Here is a 17985-nt window from a genome sequence, read left to right on the forward strand (position 1 = left end):
TTTGTCTCCAATGTACCAAAAATAAACTCCGCATGATTTTTTTTTTCTTTTTTGCAAGCTATAACAAGTTGTTTTGTTTGCATAAGATAGGTTTTCTTAGAGTTACAATTCTCTGTAGGAAAAGGAGCCATTAGATTCGAGAGAAAAATATTATACCCATAAATATCAGCTGTTGATATCCTATAACATCGCCAACCATTGATTTAAGGATTTAACGAAGGTACCCCCGAGTAATGTAATTCACTCATCAACAAAACAAAAACAGCGCAGTGCAAGGCCTCGTGATGGCTTTGGCCTACCGTTTCTTCGCCTCTTCTTCCATTCATGAGCTCTGTTCTGCTTTCCCTTCCTCAAGCTCCATTTCTCCTCTCTCAATACACCCAAGCAGTAACAGAAGAAATAGGACCGCTTGGCGATGGCAACCTGCAAACCCTATCCCTAATTCTGCTTGCATTTGCGCAGTCATGGGGATTCCGGGCCCAATCCCAGCCTCTTCCAATGACCCCTTCCTCGCCCGCCTAGCGGCAGCAGCTTCTTCTCCTATGGGGCAGGCTCAATCAACAGAATCCAGCAGCGAAGGCCCCCTTTACTCGACCTCGTTGCCAGCCCCAAACTTATGGCGGCCCCAGGTCAGGTAAAATTTCTCTGCATTTTGCATAGGTAAGAGACCTGGAATCGCCATTGTTTCTGATGTTGATAATGATGGTGATGCCTTAAGAAATTCTCATTTGTTCCATCCTTTCATGTTTTCATGTGGAGCTGTAGGCTGAGAGATCGGCTGCTTATAATGAGCACAAGCCGCGAAGACCTCCTCCAGATTTGCCTTCCCTGCTTCTCAATAGTCGGATTGTGTACATCGGAATGCCGGTAGTTGTCCCCTTCTCTGTCATCATGACTATGATCCTCCCATTTTGTGATGGTTAGGTCTTCTGGAATAGCAAGGGCTTCCTTTGAAGCATTAGCTTAAAAGTAGAGTTTATTGCCATTGCAGGGATTAGGGTCACTAGGCCCTCTTCGTGAGGCGTACTGATGTTTGAGCAGCCAGACTCTTTTTAAACTTCGGATTTGTAGATGACTCAAGTAGGTTTGGCACATTGCCAAATAGGCTGCATGTATGTGTGTATTGATATTGTCCTTGGATTAAGACAAAAATGATTGAAGGAGATACTCCTGTGATATTTTGTCCTTTACTGTTCCAAGAGCTCCTATATCTGCAGTACGGTAGTTCGGGGGTCAATATGCATGAACTGATAGGTGGTCGACATAGACTGATGTGGACCTACCTACCGCACCCCAGGATGTATATAGGCTCCAGTGCAGCCCATCCACATATTCCTCAGTTATCTACCTTCAACATGCGTTCGGTCTTGTATCCTCTTCGCATACAGCATTCTTCTGAGTATTTCCAGTCAAGCCATCAAAGCTCTTTTCCCAGGAGCGCATGGGTGGGGAGCAGCAAGCCATATGTTTAATGACTTTTCATCAGTAATTGAGTATTATTCTCCATCTCTGCTATTGTGCAATTTCTCATGTGAGAGGCTTGGCTATATCTACCTTGGACTAATTCAAGAAGGAAAAAGCTTTCCAGATAGTGAACCTGTCATGGGTTGTAAGCTTGAGTCTTGCATTTGGAGCAAATAACTGAAAGAAGAGTAGGTCTAGCTAGAGATTTCACGATAGGTAAACTATTCTACATAACCACAGACGTTAAGAGGAGTTTTAACTTATTTTTAAAATCACTTTTTATGCTAGCAGCAAATCAAATTTCATAGCACATTTCAAAGTTGGTTTAGATATTTCTGAGTATGGAATGCTTCGAAGTTCTGACATCATCTTTTGTTTCAGCTTGTGCCGGCAGTGACTGAGCTGGTCATAGCAGAGTTACTTTGCCTCCAGTGGTTGGATCCTCGGCAGCCTACATATGTGTACATTAACTCCACAGGGACTTCACGTGCAGATGGTGAAACGGTATTTTCTTCAACTTGTATGTAAGTTTATAATGTATTGAAATTATGCTGATTGAGACAGGACCGGGACTTGAAATAACCATGTGATTTTTGGTTAGGGCTTACTCATGTTGCAATGACAGGAATTTATTTTCTCTCATTTAATTTTATTTACCCACTCATATACTTGGCTGTCAGAATGCTCAGTGAGTGAGGAAGAAGTGAGGGCGCTTGGTTTGCTTTTTATGTCAGCCTCTGTTTGCCTTTCATCTTTAGTTGAAGCAATGTAAAACACATGGAGAGATTTTAAAAAAAACTGAAGGCGTTGTCACGTGTGGACCTTCCGGCCGGTGGTGTGATGTGGACACGTCCTTACCATTTAGCACTTTAGAGGGTGTGTTCGTGGCTGAGTCTTGGTCAATTTTGGGGCTTTTCAGCCATTTCATTGTATTTGGTCCGGGCGCCCAATGGGTGGCCATGTGTGGATGCTTTTATTATATTTGGACATTATTATTAATAAGTTAGGGTTGGTAGCCAACCAATCCTTAAGGCCACATTCGACATAACGTGAGTATTGGCAAGATCTCATCATCAGAAATCATTGTAAATATTCATTCATGTTAGTTATAGACACTAGATCAGTTCTACATCTATCTTGTCTATTGCATGCTTTCATTCGTGCTTCTGCATATGTAAATGCTCATGTTTTGCAATATATTGTAGGTTAGGTCTATCTCTCCTTGTCTTTTGTGCGTTTGCAAGATAAGTTTGATTAACGTTAATCTACGCTTTAGTCTTTCTGTAGCGTCACGCATGTAAATGTGATGGCCTTAGCACATTACCTTTCCCTTAGAGATTTAGGTGTCCTTCTCATCTTTGAGAAGGCTTATGATGATAAGAGTTTATTGGACCTTGGAGAGCGCCATGAAGCCGCGTCACTCATGTAAATGCGACAGCCTTAGTGCATTACCTTTCCCTTAGTGATTTGGGTGTCCTTCTTGTCTTTGAGAAGGCTTATGATAAGAGTTTATTGGACCTTCTTCGAGAGCTCCATGTTGCCAATATGCTTCTCGACAGCTTGGATTTACCTGTTGGCCCCTTTGCTTGTCCTCTTCATCGTAGAAGCCGTGAACCGCTTCTTGAGCTCAGAGGGATACATGTCTCTGGAAACTTAGCCTCCCTATCCACATCTTGGAGGAGCTTTTGGATGCAAAGTTCACAAATGACACTGCTACTTACCTTTGCGGGTTCAAAAGAGAACCTGGAGCATTTTGCCTTGGCAATAGAGGACATTCCCGTGCCTCTGGTGTGCGTGTAAAGTGGCACAAGTTGTATGGCTTTTGGGTGGTATCCCTTCCCACCCCAACTTGGTGGTTTATAGATGCTTGTCAATGGATCCATGGCGGTGACGCTAGTGGACCATTAACATCACCCAATAGCATTAGATAGCTCCCCTTTTGAGCATTCTTGGGAAGTTACTTGATTGGAGTTTTGCACAACTATCACTTGTAGGTAGAGTGGTGGTAGCTAATGAGGCCCTTGCTAGCATTTGGTACATCGCATCTTGCTAGGCATTGGGCAGATCTAGCACCTTACCTTTTTTTTTTTTTTTTTTTTGGGGGGGCGAGCAAAGGATCCTTCTATTAATTAAAAAAGACAGCCCATGGGTTAGATGTACATGCTCGTCACCCACAAAAGGGCAAGCAAACTACAAACTGCCGGGCGGGGGGGCGGGGGCGGGGGCGCGCGGCAAACCGGTGGCTTATAATGCCAAGTAATCTTGCCAGTCCAATTAGTAAGAAAGGGACCCATGCTGCATGTGCGCAGGAAGGCCTCTTGTCGTCTATGGATGCGATCTTCCCTACCGTGTAGCTTGCCCCACTGGCCACAGAGGATATGAATGATGGTGCAATAGAGCGAATGGGCTCTGCTGGAGTAGTGAGAGTACCCTCAAGGGTCTGTTGCAATGAGCCCGCCAAATATGCCATGTAGCTATCTTGTTGATGTAACGATTTGGCCCTCCTAGCTCTATTTCACATGATGGAACACATGCCCGGACACATGGACAAGTTGTTGAAAGCATGGGAACATGGATATCATGAAGTTGGCCAAGAAAAAGCACTAGTTTTGGACAAAAAGCAAGAGAAAGCAAAAAGTCAAACAAAGTTGACCGCAAGCTAAGGGCACCATTGGAAAGAGGAGATTAAGCCGGATCAAAAAGCTAAAGGCTATTTTTCCAAAAAGCAGTTCCAAGGCCAAAAAGCAAGGCTGTGAACTTAGAAAAGCAAAGCTAAAGAACTTTGACAAAAGTTGAGTAATATATTCTATTATTGAAAGAATAAAGAGGAAAGCATAGTGAAAAAGTAAAAGCAAAGCATGGTAGCTTTTGGCAAAAAGCAGGACATCCCCTTGGGTATAAAAGAAGCATGAATCTCTCCCTTCTGGTCATTCATTGAAGCTTGGAGATTATTCTCACCTTCATCAACATAATCATCGATTGTGGTATAGAGTGCGAGAAGACCATCTTCGTCATCATCATCATCATTATCAAGCTTTTGATCGAGGGGTTTCTTCTACCACCCCTCACTGACTATTTCTGCTGCCGTCGCCTTGCGCCGCTTGTGCCGCTGTAGCTTGTGCTACCAATAGCATTGCCACTGCCGCCCTTAGTCGTCGACGTTGCCATGTGTACGTTTTAGCTCTTGGCAAGAGATTTGATACCAAGTTCACAAATCTGCCATCTGGGCTAAGGGTTCCATCGCCAACTTGGAATTGCTTTCTTAAGGATTTTCTATAGATTGAGTATTGAGTTTTCTTGGACATCATTGAGATTTGGGGTTTGATATCAGATTTTGGACATTGGTACTAGCCCGGTGACTCTTGTGGGTCCTCCTTGTGGTGTGTTCACAATCAGAGATCTAAAAGAATGGGTACTATGCAATGATACCCACAAAGAAATGCTGCAAGAACTGTACAACATTGTGTATGGACAACAAGCATAAAGGAGAAAAAAAGATCACTGCTGAATATCACTAGAAAAGGTTGTACATGACGTGGAGCAGCACGAGGGAGGTCTCGTAGGTGCTACCTATCACTGTAGAAGTTGAAAAGAGATAAGGATGAGGCTAAGCCTAGCCACCTTTATATACGTGGGAGAGGAGCTAGTCGGCCATTAAAAAATCAGAGGATTGGCCGACAATGCAAAAAATGCTGAAATGTTACCTAAAAATAGGCTAAAAATATGTAGTGCCTAGATGCATATGCAGGGCTTCATATGGAGCTAGATACAAGCACGAATGTGCATGGGAAAGTCCATCTGGGGATGGAATAATTTCCAACACCTCCTCTTCAGCGCCAGATGGGTGTACCAACTCCGGTACGCTGAAAAAATCCTCCAAAGAGTCTGAAGGAACAACCTCCTCATAAAAGGCACAAAGCTTGCGAAGACTTGGTACATGTGAATATCAAGGAGGTCTCCGGAAGAAGCCATGAGAAGATATCGAAGACGAACTCACCAAGATCAATCTGGAGAGAGAAGCCCTCAAGAGATGGAACCATAGATGGCTCCAAAAAATGTGGTACCTCCTTTGCATCTGCAACAAGCAGAGGGACCAAAGTAGAACCCTTCTTTGAAGAAGAAGGAAATGAAACAACCATTGGAACAAAAGCATCATCAGTGATAGCAGAATTGCCAGGGTCGAAGTCGGAACAGGCTCCAAGATAGTGGAAGATGCCTCCTCAGAAACATAAGAAGAAGAAGCAACTGCTAGGAGAGAAGCCACCAAAGTAGGAAGCTCTAGAATATGTGAGGAACAAAATCATCCACCTGCTCCGTAGAAGAACCACTATCCTCCTCTGAAAGAGAGGATAGAAAATCTGCAATAATAGCGTCAGCATGTAACAACACAAGAGAAGGAAGATACTCATCCAAAGGGATGAGAGGAACTGATAAGGTCTCTGTCAGAAATGCCTGTAAATAATCCTCTTTTGCGGATAGGGCACTGACTTGGGTAGAGAGAATAGGTATCTGTGAAGAGGACACCTGTGTACTGTGAGTAGGGAAGAGAAGAGAATCCCCAAGAGGGGAGAATGGTGATCTCTAGAAGCCATCACCTCCAAGAGCCCAAATCTCCTTTAGAAAGACTAGAAGAGAGGGTGGGTGGGAGGGAACCAGAAAGAGAAGAGTATAGAATGACTGTAACATGCGGAAGCTTCGGAGAAGAATCGGTAACTTCAATACTCAGAAATCAGCACTCTTTTCGAGACGGAAATTAACGCACAAACTGAAAGGAGATGTGCAGAAAATAGAGAGAGGGAGAGAGAGCTGGAGAGGACACAGTATTGGGTCCCAAATACGCTCTGTAGGGCCCCCACCACGGATGGTGTATTTGCTTTATTAGAATGATGTAAATCTGAAAGAGAATACAGAAATCTTGGACCTTTCTTGGCTGGGTATTCCCTGCCCTTGACTTGAAATTCTTCACCCCTTTGCTTAGCACCCTCTTGGCTTGTCTAGCCTCTTATGCTTGAGCTCTTGGTGAGAAAATGAGATGAATGAATGGGATTGTGGGCTCAACCTTTTATACTACCCCTACTACTGCAGTCGGCCAGCAATAAATACTCCCACGACTCTGAAAATACGGAAATTAATACCTTAAATGCTGCGCATGACCTTACTGCATACTTATGCGCATGGGAAACAGGGCTGGGCACTTAGGCGCCTGCTGTCTGGGAGGCTGGGTACTGAATACCCATTTTCTGGAGGCTGGGCAGCCTGTATGGGCTGCACCATACTTGCTTTATACCTCTCCGAGGGCTGGATAACCAGTCGGCTACCCCTGGCCTGCCCTTGGGGCTGTCCTACAGCTCCCCCATGGCCTACCCATGGCTGGTGGGTACAGCCAGGGCCTCCTTGGCCCTCATGGGGGTGGTTTCACCCCATCCTCATGCCCACACTACGACTTGGGGTAGCCCTATGGGCTGGCCCCTTGTCCTAAACACTAACTACTCAGTGGAGGCCTACACTCGACAGGCCAATAAAGACCGAAGGGATATGAAGTTTTCGGAAGGGGATTGGGTTTATCTTCGGATTATGAAGCAAAGGTTGAAACAGGTGGGCAAGCGATGCCCAAAGTTGTCTTTCAGGAGCTTTGGACCTTTTCCCATCAGGAAAAAGATTAATGAGGTGTCTATGCAGTTAAAGCTACCTTCGCGTTGGACTATGCACGATGTGTTTCACGTCAGTCGGTTAAAGCCATATGCAGGTCCTATCCCGTCAGAAGTCAAAGACGAAGAGAAACCAGATATTGTTGATGAAGTAGAAGTTATGGTTCCAGAATAGATTCTTTTGCACCGTTTCAAGCACGGCTCAGGCCGACGACTACGACAGTTCCTCGCGAAGTTGCAGGACCGAGGGACCCATGAAGCAGTATGGCTCGACAAAGAGTTTTTCGAAGACTATTCGGCGTTATTGACGGATTATTTGGAGGCTATGCAGCTTCCGTCAAGTTTAGCAGAAGGGGATGCCAATCTGTCTTTTACTGACTCTAAAATCCCCTGGTAAGACTCCGTCACTCTGTTTGCTTCAGGTACTGAAGACGAGGTCCTGGTCAACAATGACTGGAAAGGTCTTTCAAATGCTGCCTCATATTGAGTCCTGCCAATAGCTGAAGAAAAAGAATCATTCAAAACAGCTTGAACTAAAGGCAAATATGATTCCCACTTACCTTGCTGATCGTGGACATAACACTTCAGCACATCAAAGGCCAACTGGTTGTATATCTTTGTTTGGCCGTCCATCTGTGGGTGGAATGCACTGGAAAAATTCAATTTAGTACCAAAATTATCAAACAGTGCCCTTCAAAAGTTACTGGTAAACTTAGCATCTCGGTTTGACACTATGGTCCTAGGAATTCCGCCAATCGAGTACCAATGCTGAATGAACAACTGGGCAACATCCTCGGTGGTCACATTGGCCCTGCAAGGAATAAGCATAACAAATTTGCTAAATCTATCAACAATAGTTAAGCACTGCGTATTATGCTTACTTGGACTGGGAGGCAGATTCGTGACAAAGTCCATGGAAATGTCTTGGAAAGGACCCTCCGAAAGTGACAAGGGCTGTAACAACCCTATCTTCTTTCCACGAGGAGCTTTCACCTTTTGACAAATGTCACAGCGTTGTACATATGTAAACACATCACGCCTTATCTTTGGCCAATAGTATTGCCGTTCAAATTTCTCCAAAGTCGAATTCATGCCCCTATGACCACCTGTAATGGCGTCATGGGCATCATGGAGAAGAGCTGCCCTGAAGGACTTTATGACACATAGTCGGCCTTTGTAGAAAAGCCAATCATCGCGTATCAGAAAGTGGCATGGTCCTGTGGCATTCAATGCCTGTTTCCACTTTGTACCGAATCCCTCGGAATCCGCGTATGTGTGCTTCATGTCATCTAGTCCTGTACCAACAAGATGAAGTCTAGTGGTTTGAATCGTAGACACTTGTCCCTTCCTGCTCAAAGCATCAGCCATTGGATTGGCCTTTCCTGGAAGGTACTCAATCACACCACCGAATTGCTGGAATATTTGACTCCAGCGGTGTTGTCGATCACTCCACTGTGCACTTGGCATTGTCTGAATCCAGCATAATGCTTGATGGTCAGTGCGAACCTCGAAGTCACGGCCATACAGAAAATGTTTCCAATGTTTCAAGGCCTGTATAACTGCTAGGAGTTCACGATCATAGACTGAATAGTTTTTCTCGCTGACAGTAACTTACGAGACATGTAAGCTACTGGATGACCATTCTGCTGCAATACACCTCCAATTGCGATGTTACTCGCATCGGTGATCACCTGAAATGGGTCGTCCCACGAGGCAAGTGCTAAACAAGGTGCTTCTGACAAAGCCACCTTGAGGTTATGGAATGCCTCCAATGCTCGTGGAGTCATTCGAATCTTTTGCCTTCTTGTCTTCACTCCCTTTAGCAGATGGGTAAGATGGGTAAGATCTGCCGAGAGGTCAGAAAACTTGTCGATGTGGGTGGAGTATACCTGGCATATACCCACAAAGGATCTGATGTCATAGGCTGTCTGAGGTACTTCCCAGTTGACAATCTCCGCCACTTTAGCCGGATCTAGTCGAATGCCTTGAGCACTAATTATGTATCCCAAGTAATGCACCTGGAACAGATAAAATTCCGACTTCTTTTCATTGACGTAGAGTTCGTTGCTTTCCAGCAACTTAAGGACTTTCTCCACATCAATGTCATGCTGCTCAATCGTAGCTGAAGATACGAGTATGTCGTCCAAAAATATGAATACGCACTTTCCAATCAAATCCCGGAAAACACGCATCATCATGCGGTTAAATGTAGCTGGGGCGTTCGTCAATCTAAATGGCATGACCACAAATTCATAGTGGGCCCGTTCCGTACGGAAGGCTGTCTTGGGGATGTCCCCCTCCACAATCCGCACCTGGTGGTACCCACTCTTTGAATCCAGTTTCGAGAACACCTTTGCTCCATTCAGCCTCTCGAGAATATAGTCAATTCGAGGCATCGGGAATATGCTCTTGATAGTCAGCTTGTTGAGTGCACGATAATTGACACAAACGGGAAGACCCATCTTTCTTCTTGACAAATAAGATCGGTGCTGCAAATGGCGACACGCTAGGGCGGATGAAGCTAGATTGCGACAATTCTTGGAGTTGGCGGTCCAACTCCGATTCCATTGCCTTGGAAAGGCGATACGGAAACTTGCTCGGGGGTTCTCGAGCTTGGGAGGAGGTCAATCTTGTGGTCCTCTGGTCTGGATGGGGGGAGCTGGGGAGGGAGGCTGTCCCGAAGAAAAATCTTCTGGAACTTTTCATGGAGAATCGAGTACTTCTTGGAAGCACTGGCCACCGTCTGGGCTGTTTGGATGTAAATCATCGCACACTGTGCGCCTTTCCTGACTGCTCGCTTAGCCCGCTCGCTTAGCTCATGAGCGGAAAGTTCAGAATTCTTGGCTCACACTAAATGGTCACCATGGCGTTTGACACATTCTGATTGATCTGGAACGTGTGCTTGTCCCACTTGACATTAGGAAGAAACTTGTGAAACCACTGAATACCCAAAATTATGTCTGCTCCTACAAGAGCGGCAACCATAAAATCACGTACAAACTCTATGCCCTAAATAACTAACTTAGCACCTAGAGCTTCATACTTGACGCTTGTTGTCATGCCTGTGCTAAAACCCTCAACCTGTTTGTCCACCGAAGTCAGCTCGAAACGGGCACGCCTAGCGGCCTGTTCCGTGACCACATCCTCCGTGCTGCCGCTGTCAAACAAGACAACTCCTCTTTGGCTACCTATGTAGCCAAAGGACTTGAGCAATTTGTTGCGCTCATACTCCTCATCATGGTCTTCAATCATGTTTGCACCATTCTTTTTCTTTGAAAAACAGTCTCTTTCATAGTGCTCGGTCTTTCCGCAGAAGTGGCATTTAATCTTGTCTTTGGAGAATTTCTTTGATGTAGCCCCCCTTGATGTATTCTTGCTGTAGTAGACTTCACTGTACACAAGTCCTTGCTTCTTTAGCTTCTTTTCTTCTTCCATCAGTGACCCAACAACATCTACCAATTTGGGAGTAGGTAGATTTGTGAGTGTGGTAACAATTTGTCCATACTCTTCAAGTGGAAGACTCTTCAATAAGATAGCTATGCTTACATCCTCTCCCATGTTAACCTTAATCCCTACCAGCTGGGTGATTAAACTCTTCATTTTGTTGAGGTGTGAGGCAAGTGATTCTCCTTTCTCTAGCTTCAGCTCAAAGAATTGAATCAATAGGCTTATCTTAGAGCTTTTGGCTGAAGTTCCAAATATCTTATCCAGTTCATCCCATGCCTCTTGTGAGGTATCCATTCCATCAATGTGATGAATGTACTCATCACTTAGGCCTAAGGCAATAATAGACAAAGCCTTTTCATCCTTAGAGATCCAATTTACTTCCCCCTCTCTTGTAGATGGCTTTTTGTCTTTGCCATTTACAATGTTCCATAGCCCCTTCCGCATCAATGTGAATTTAATTTTAGTTTGCCAAGTATGAAAGGATGCCCCTTCAAACTTATCATATTTCACTAGATTCATGGTTTATTCAGGGAAGGTCTTACCCTAGAGGGGCAGTGTCTAGTCCCAAACAATGGAAAGATAAAAAGAAAGACAACAAGAGTAGGTCTTACCTTAGAAAAGGCAGTGTCTAAACTCTTACACAAGTTTGAATGATTATATGCCTTCTCACCACAAGCTTTGACCAAAAATATTTTCAAGAAACTTAGTCAAAGAAGATCAACCTATCCTTTTTGACTAATAGATGATAGTCATGTGTGAAATGAAGTTCGGGAAAACTTGAAGGTGAGGTCCTCTCTTTACCGGCAGTAACAAATCCCAAAATGATTCCAGCTTTTCAATGACTTAGCAACCAAACCAGAGCTTTTCTGAAGCAAATAACATATAAGGATCAAAAACCCCCAACAAATTTTGGCCTTTGACCAAGTCCAAGTAGTCAAAATAGTCAAAACAAGCCCGAAATTGTCAACTACAGCAACAGTAAAGTTTGACCTTTAAATTCGAACTGAATACTAAAGCAATGAAGGGGATTTTGCAACCAAAATGAAGCTTATATAAAAGCTAAACTCCACCCAGGAGGATGCGGCCAGAACAGCTCGGATGAAGTCACACAGAGGTCGCCTAGCTCCAGAAAAGAAATGTGAACAGCAGCTCGAAATTAGCTCAAAATGAGCTCAAAAATCATGAGCATGATGCTCATAACATTGCTAAACCACAGCCAGGAGCATGAGTCGTTAATCTCATAGATGAATCTTGCATCTATGAGCTTTTGGATTTCTTCTCGTACTATCAATGCATGCTTGGGATTCATCGGGTAAGGATGTTAACATACTGGCCTGGCATCCTCTAACATCGGGATGGTGTGCTGGACTACTTTTGGGGGCACACCCTTCATATCGGTATACTTCCAGGTGAAGCGATCCTTGAATTCTATGAGGAGGGCTATCAGGGTCTTCTCCTTCATGAGAGGGAGGTCATCAACTATCAATACTGGTTGGGGTTCCTCTCCCCCTGGAGCTAGGTTTACTTCCTTAACTTTGGCTGGCCCATCGTATCCTTGGAAGCAATCCTTTTCTTGGGTCCTTTTTGCCTGTTGGAAGAGGATTTTTCAATCCTCTACGGTATAGGATTTGTAGTGAGAGGGGACATGTCATAAGTCTTCCTTTTTTTCATCATCCTCCTCGTCAACCTTAAATCGGACCTTTTTGGGACCCTTGGGTGGATTTACACGCTCTTGGATTTGAGGAGGTGTGGCTCCGGAGTTTACTCCTTAGTAGCGATTGTCGAGCCCACTGGAGCCATGATCTTGTTCAAACAAGAATCCCAATTCGAGGTGAACTCGTGTGATGAACCTTTGTAACTTCTACATAAGTCAACCAATGCATATCTGAATTGACTTTGACTTTCCCTTGGCACACCTTCCTAGGCTTAAGCGTGTTGAGCATGCGCAAGGGTACTTCCACCTTCTGTTCTTCTATTTTGGGTGTGGTGATTTGGGAACCAATCCGGTCAGATACATCGATGGTAGCAAGAACATGCATCCAATTCTGAGAGTATTCAGGCTCAAGTAAGGAGGCATAACAATGCTCATCCCGTTCTTGTTCTGGGTCGCTCCCTTTCTCAGAAGCTTTTAGAAGCTTGACAGATGTGGTCCTATCAGTCGTATCAGACTTGGCAGTAAATAAATGTCCGGATAGGGGATGCGCCTTATATGTGTCAAGGTCGATCCTTAGGACTTGTTCCCCTTGTCGTATATAGATGTTGTTGGAATGCCAATCATGCACCATTCCTACAATACGCAAGAGCGGACGTCCTAATATAACCTCGTAACCGGGCTAGTGTGTGAAGTCCATGACTACAAATCTGACCAGATACGTGAAGCAGGTTATGAAATATAGAGAGAATTTTCATATCCCGTGGAATGGCATAGATGGATCCAAATCCCATAATCTCTTCCAATCCCTAACATGAAGCATTGCAAGCAGGGATTTTTTGTTCACGTGATGACAAGGTCTCTCAAAAGTAGGCGTGCATCTGACTGATACAACAAAAAAAGAGGGCCTTTTTAACTATGCTAGAAGAGGCCATATCTAAGATGTTTCTAAGTTGTGACTCCATTAAAGCTTGGAAAATGCTCCGAGAGAAAGTCCCACTGATGGTGATCACATCCCCTCATGAATGGTAGGAATATGCAACCTCACGATATACCCTACCCAATCAAACCCCCTTGCTTGATCCCTTGAAACTATGTCCAAAAACCTACACTTACTTCACCAAGGAGATGGTTATGAAGTCCATTTGTAGATTAGCAACAAGGAGAATGCACTATCATAAAGGGTTAGTAGCATAACATATCATCTATGCCAAAGATGTGCTCTCAGACCTACTAGAACATCTCTTCAATAGAGCCATGTGTGAAGGCCTCCCTACTTCATGGAGCACATCCACTATTATACTAATACTATAATCAGGAGACCCTCACCAGTGCACCAACTATCACACTATCATGGCCAGACACACTCTTGCAAATTCGTATGCCTCCATCCTAGAACAAGACCTTAGCAAGTGGGAAAAAAGTTCTAGAGTTAGATGTCGAGGACAAGCAAGCTTTCGACAAGATTTCTCAATGCTAGACCATATCATCACTCTTTGGGATATCATTGAAGAAGGTAGATCCTACATGGATAGAATCTATTACACTTTTGTGGATTTTTGCAAGGCCTTTGATACGGTACCAAGAGCCAAACTCTTACACCGACTACAAAGACTAGGGGTCCCACAAGAGATTTTATGGGGCATCATAGCCTTGTATGAAAAAGTGATGGGCCATTTTTGTACCCCCAAATCCAACAACTCCAAATGCATCCAATCAACAATTGGGGCAAATCAAGGATGCCTACTATCACCCACATTGTTGGAGATCTATATTGATGAGATTTATAATTATATAGAAAGGTCAAGAGATCCAAGTTTTTTGCTTGATGAAATATGGATCCTAGTACTACTATATGTTGACGGCATTGTCTTGATTTCCGAGTCTCTGGAAGGAATGCAAAAATAGCTAGATGCCCTACTATCCTTTGCTAGAAATAGTGGGTTGGTGGTAAACCTCACAAAAACCAAGGCAATAGTGTTCAACACTCTCAATGGATGAGGAATTCAATGCCTTCACTCAGGTATGGGCCTAACCTAGTGGAATTTGTTGATTCCTCAAAGGCCCAATTTTCTCCATGAAGGAAGCAGTAGTAGAGAAGGTTGAGAGAGGGGCATGTTGCACTGGGAAAATTGGAAAGAATGTGTATAGAAGCACAATTTCAAGAGCCAAGAACTAAACTATGGCTCCTTGATACATTGGTGACACCAATAATACTTTATGGGGTCCCAATTTGTGGTCCTAGCTTAGAGCATCAAAACAAGATAGGAAAGTTTAAGGTAGGATGGAGACTAATAGAACATCTTTTGGTCTCTATGATATCTAGGATGATCATCGCAAAAGCCACAGTGCCTTATGAAATCATTAGAGTAGAATAAGCAACACTACCATTAATAGTGGAAGCCTTGACAAAGTTGGTGTCCTTTATACATGACCTCTGGTTGCAACCTCATCATAAATATGCGAGACAAGCTCTAGAGTCCTCCTGACAACTTGCACAAGAAGGAGACACTAAATGTTGGTATGCATAAATGAGCTCTTGGTTCAAACTTCATAGCTTCCACATGGACAAACTACCCCCATTCCAGTACTCCCTGGAGGCACCCTATTTAGAGATGACTAGAGACAAAATAAATAAGGTCATTAGATAGGATCTCATTCAACTCGAGACTCAAAGAACATGGAGGGATCCCAAGTCGACCTTAGGAGTCAAAACTTTCTACAGGGACAACCCATTGCAGCTCACATAAGATTGCTTCATCCGAAGGCCAGGTTACATGAACGTTGACCTCTCCCATAGACTATAGTGTGCTATTGTCTAGATTTTCACATCATTGTACCCACTAGAAATAGAAGTAGGTCATTGGCTTAAAACTCCCTCCAAAGTAAGGATTTATCACTTCTGTCAATTGGAAATAGAAACTAAGGAACACTGCATCTATAGATGCACTGTCTATTATGAAATAAGGGGAAGCTTCTAATGCCTTTCTTAGGAAGGTTTTAGCCCTCTTAGTAGAGTCATGAACTACTATGACCAAAGATTCTTGGGATTATACCTCAGAGATATATATTTATTTTGGAAGAATCTACTATTGAGCCCATCATCGGTGCAATCTTCATCTTGTAAGCTTCCTTCCTGAGATGCACCACACATCTATATAGGTAATTTACCATGTTTCCCTAGAGATATTTTTGAATTTACCAAGGTGGTAGATTTGAAATCCTCTACTAGAGTTTTGGCAACATCTCAGTAAGTATGATCTTGGGTATTCACCCATGTAATTGCATCTTCCTTCCTCCAGTAGATATGGCCATATCCCCAATATTGGATCACTTTAAGTTGTCGCATGAATGGACGACCCAAGATTATGTCATAGGTGGATCTTTTTCCAAAATCTACTATGGTAAATGGATGCTTCAAAGAAATTGTGTATACTAAGCCACCTAGCTAGTTTATTGATACAATTATCAAGAGTAAGATTTCACTGTAATGAGCACATATAGTATACTATAGTTTTACCTTGCTTCAATGATGTTAAAATAAGTATATTTCTAAGTATATGGTACTCATTATAGATTATATAGGTAAAGGTAGCATGCTTTAGCAATACCATGGACTTGATTATTGAACAAACTATCACTAACATTGGTCTAGGTACCACCCCACTTCTCACATACCTAGCAAAGGTAACTGAATGACCTAAGGGGTGACAAAAATGACAAACTTGCGACTTTAATTGCACTACTTCTAGTCATAAATAGAAATAGGTGTGAGCGGAAAAGATTAGAAACTAGAGGTAGTGATAAATGAACAAGTACTCTACAAAGAAAATACGTGCCTTAAAAGTAAAAGAGAAAGGTTGTGAACCTCATGTAGGGAAAACCGGTAAATGGCTCTACATGATGTAATCATCAAAAAACTAATTATATAGGGAAAACTGGTAAACTGCTCTGCATAATATAGGGAGAGGCACATACATGTTCACTCTCACTAACTTGTTTACTAATAACTAGCGAAGGTTATGAAAAACAAAGGTTGATTGTCACTAACTTTCTAACAAATGTTGTTTTGAAGATGTCTACCTTGGCAAGTCAAAGGAGTATAAGCAACGTAACGTTACCCCCTTTTCAAATGGATCAACCAGAGGTGAGGATAGCAGGTCAAAACTATATCTTATTGGATGTCATACACCAATGCAATGTAGACCTATAAGAGCTTGGAAAATAGAGGGAATGCCATAACATCTATCATGGAGTGAGCCCCTCCTCAAAAGGGAAATAGAGATGTACAAGATGGAGAATATAATTTCACATGATCCTACTCAAGTAGGAGGATATGAAGACACTCCAGATCAAGCTTTTAACACGAGTGACTTCAAAAAAACCCAGCTCAAGTGGAGAAGATTCTAGTTTAGTAACCACCCGTCAACAAAGATATGGTACAAGAGAGCCCCTAGGGAAATGAGGATTGATCCCTCCTTCTTCCCTATCAAGAGAAGATGCACATGGGAGGATTTTCAAAGACTCACGAAGGACACCCCTCAGTGGCTCAACTACCTGTCCATGAGCCCTCCAATATGTCATCGACACATTAGAGTACAACATAAAATTGCTCAGGGATCAAGATTGCAAGGATGCTTCTGGCTTGTCTCAAAACCTTTGAGCATGCCAGATGGAATAGGTTCCCTAAAAGAAAAGATGGCATGGCCTTTGATTTGGAGAGGGTATATGTACCACCCAAAGAAATCCTATATGGATTATATGCATGGGTATTGAACCTACGTGCTCATTACATAGTTACATGTGGGAGGAGGCATTCTACACAAGGTTCTTTGAAATCCACACGAGTGTCTTCACCCCATTCTTAAGATTGGCTAGTAGGTTCTGAGCCTACTCAGTAGTAAAATCCAGAAACCCCATTTGGTAGATCCTCATATCCAAATAAGATAGAGATCAAGCACAAAAGCACAAGAGGGCAGTAAAAGAGTTGGTTGACACATTCAAAGAAAAATGTCATTGACTCACTAAATTACCAACGCATTTGAGGACGTATGCAGAATAGGTGTGGGGAATTGTCCAAGCTTGAACGAGCAGACCTAAGTAGTGGCCAGACTACTCGAAGAAGTTGGACAAGTCCTAGGGGAGCATAACTTAAAATTTTACATTTTTTGGGTTTCGATAACCTGATCGAAGCTGAGTTATTTGGAATTTGTATATGAGTCGGGGCTCGCATGCTTCCAAGTTGTAAAATTAGAAGTCCCGGCCAACCGCTCAAGTTGATTGGCTTAAAAAAAATCTTGTGTGGAGAAGGAGCCGTGAGCGAGAAAATCTTCAGGCAAATGCTATACACGACATAGGTGTCAAAACTCAATTCTGATTGAAGTAGGTTGTCCTCCTTTAGCTCTTTGATTCCATATAAACAAAGTCCCTTTTAATAAAGATATTTTTTAATCATAATCAGAGCATGATTAGTATATTTTTACCTAACTTCTTACGTTATAATCTATGTTTTTAGCTTATAATGGTTATGATGCATCTTAGGATCATGGGGAATATATATGGAATTTGTGTGGTGAGATAGACTAAGTAGTGTCTACCCACAAGCCCAAGTGGTAGATTTAGTTAGTTTAGTTGTATTACACATGTCCATTAGTATTTTAGGGCTTCTAGAAAGCTTCATCGGACCACTAGTTAGTAGAGGGGACTATTGGGCACTTTACATGGGTGTAGGTTTATTACTGTAACCTTAGGCTATCTCTTGACACTTGCATAGCT

The 17985-nt window shown here is 43.1% G+C and overlaps 1 protein-coding gene across 5 annotated transcripts in view; it reads left to right on the forward strand.

Moving 5' to 3' along the window:
* Nucleotides 1-211: 211 nt before the first annotated feature.
* LOC147605011 (ATP-dependent Clp protease proteolytic subunit-related protein 3, chloroplastic-like) overlaps nucleotides 212-17985 on the forward strand; it is a 201049-nt gene continuing 183275 nt past the window's right edge. For 2 of the 5 annotated variants that reach the window (XM_086794375.1, XM_086794376.1), the window contains exons 1-3: nucleotides 212-634; nucleotides 766-867; nucleotides 1846-1968. In XM_086794375.1, coding sequence (XP_086650501.1) covers nucleotides 617-634; nucleotides 766-867; nucleotides 1846-1968 — 243 coding nt within the window. In that variant the 5' untranslated portion in view covers nucleotides 212-616. Of the gene's footprint in view, nucleotides 635-765; nucleotides 868-1845; nucleotides 1969-2144; nucleotides 2596-17985 lie in introns of those variants that run through there. The other 3 variants (XM_086794377.1, XM_086794378.1, XM_086794379.1) reach the window with 2 other exon arrangements.

The sequence above is a fragment of the Cibotium barometz genome, chromosome 60, assembly GCF_041138505.1.
Source record: "Cibotium barometz isolate CiBa-2024 chromosome 60, ASM4113850v1, whole genome shotgun sequence".
Lineage (NCBI taxonomy): Eukaryota > Viridiplantae > Streptophyta > Polypodiopsida > Cyatheales > Cibotiaceae > Cibotium > Cibotium barometz.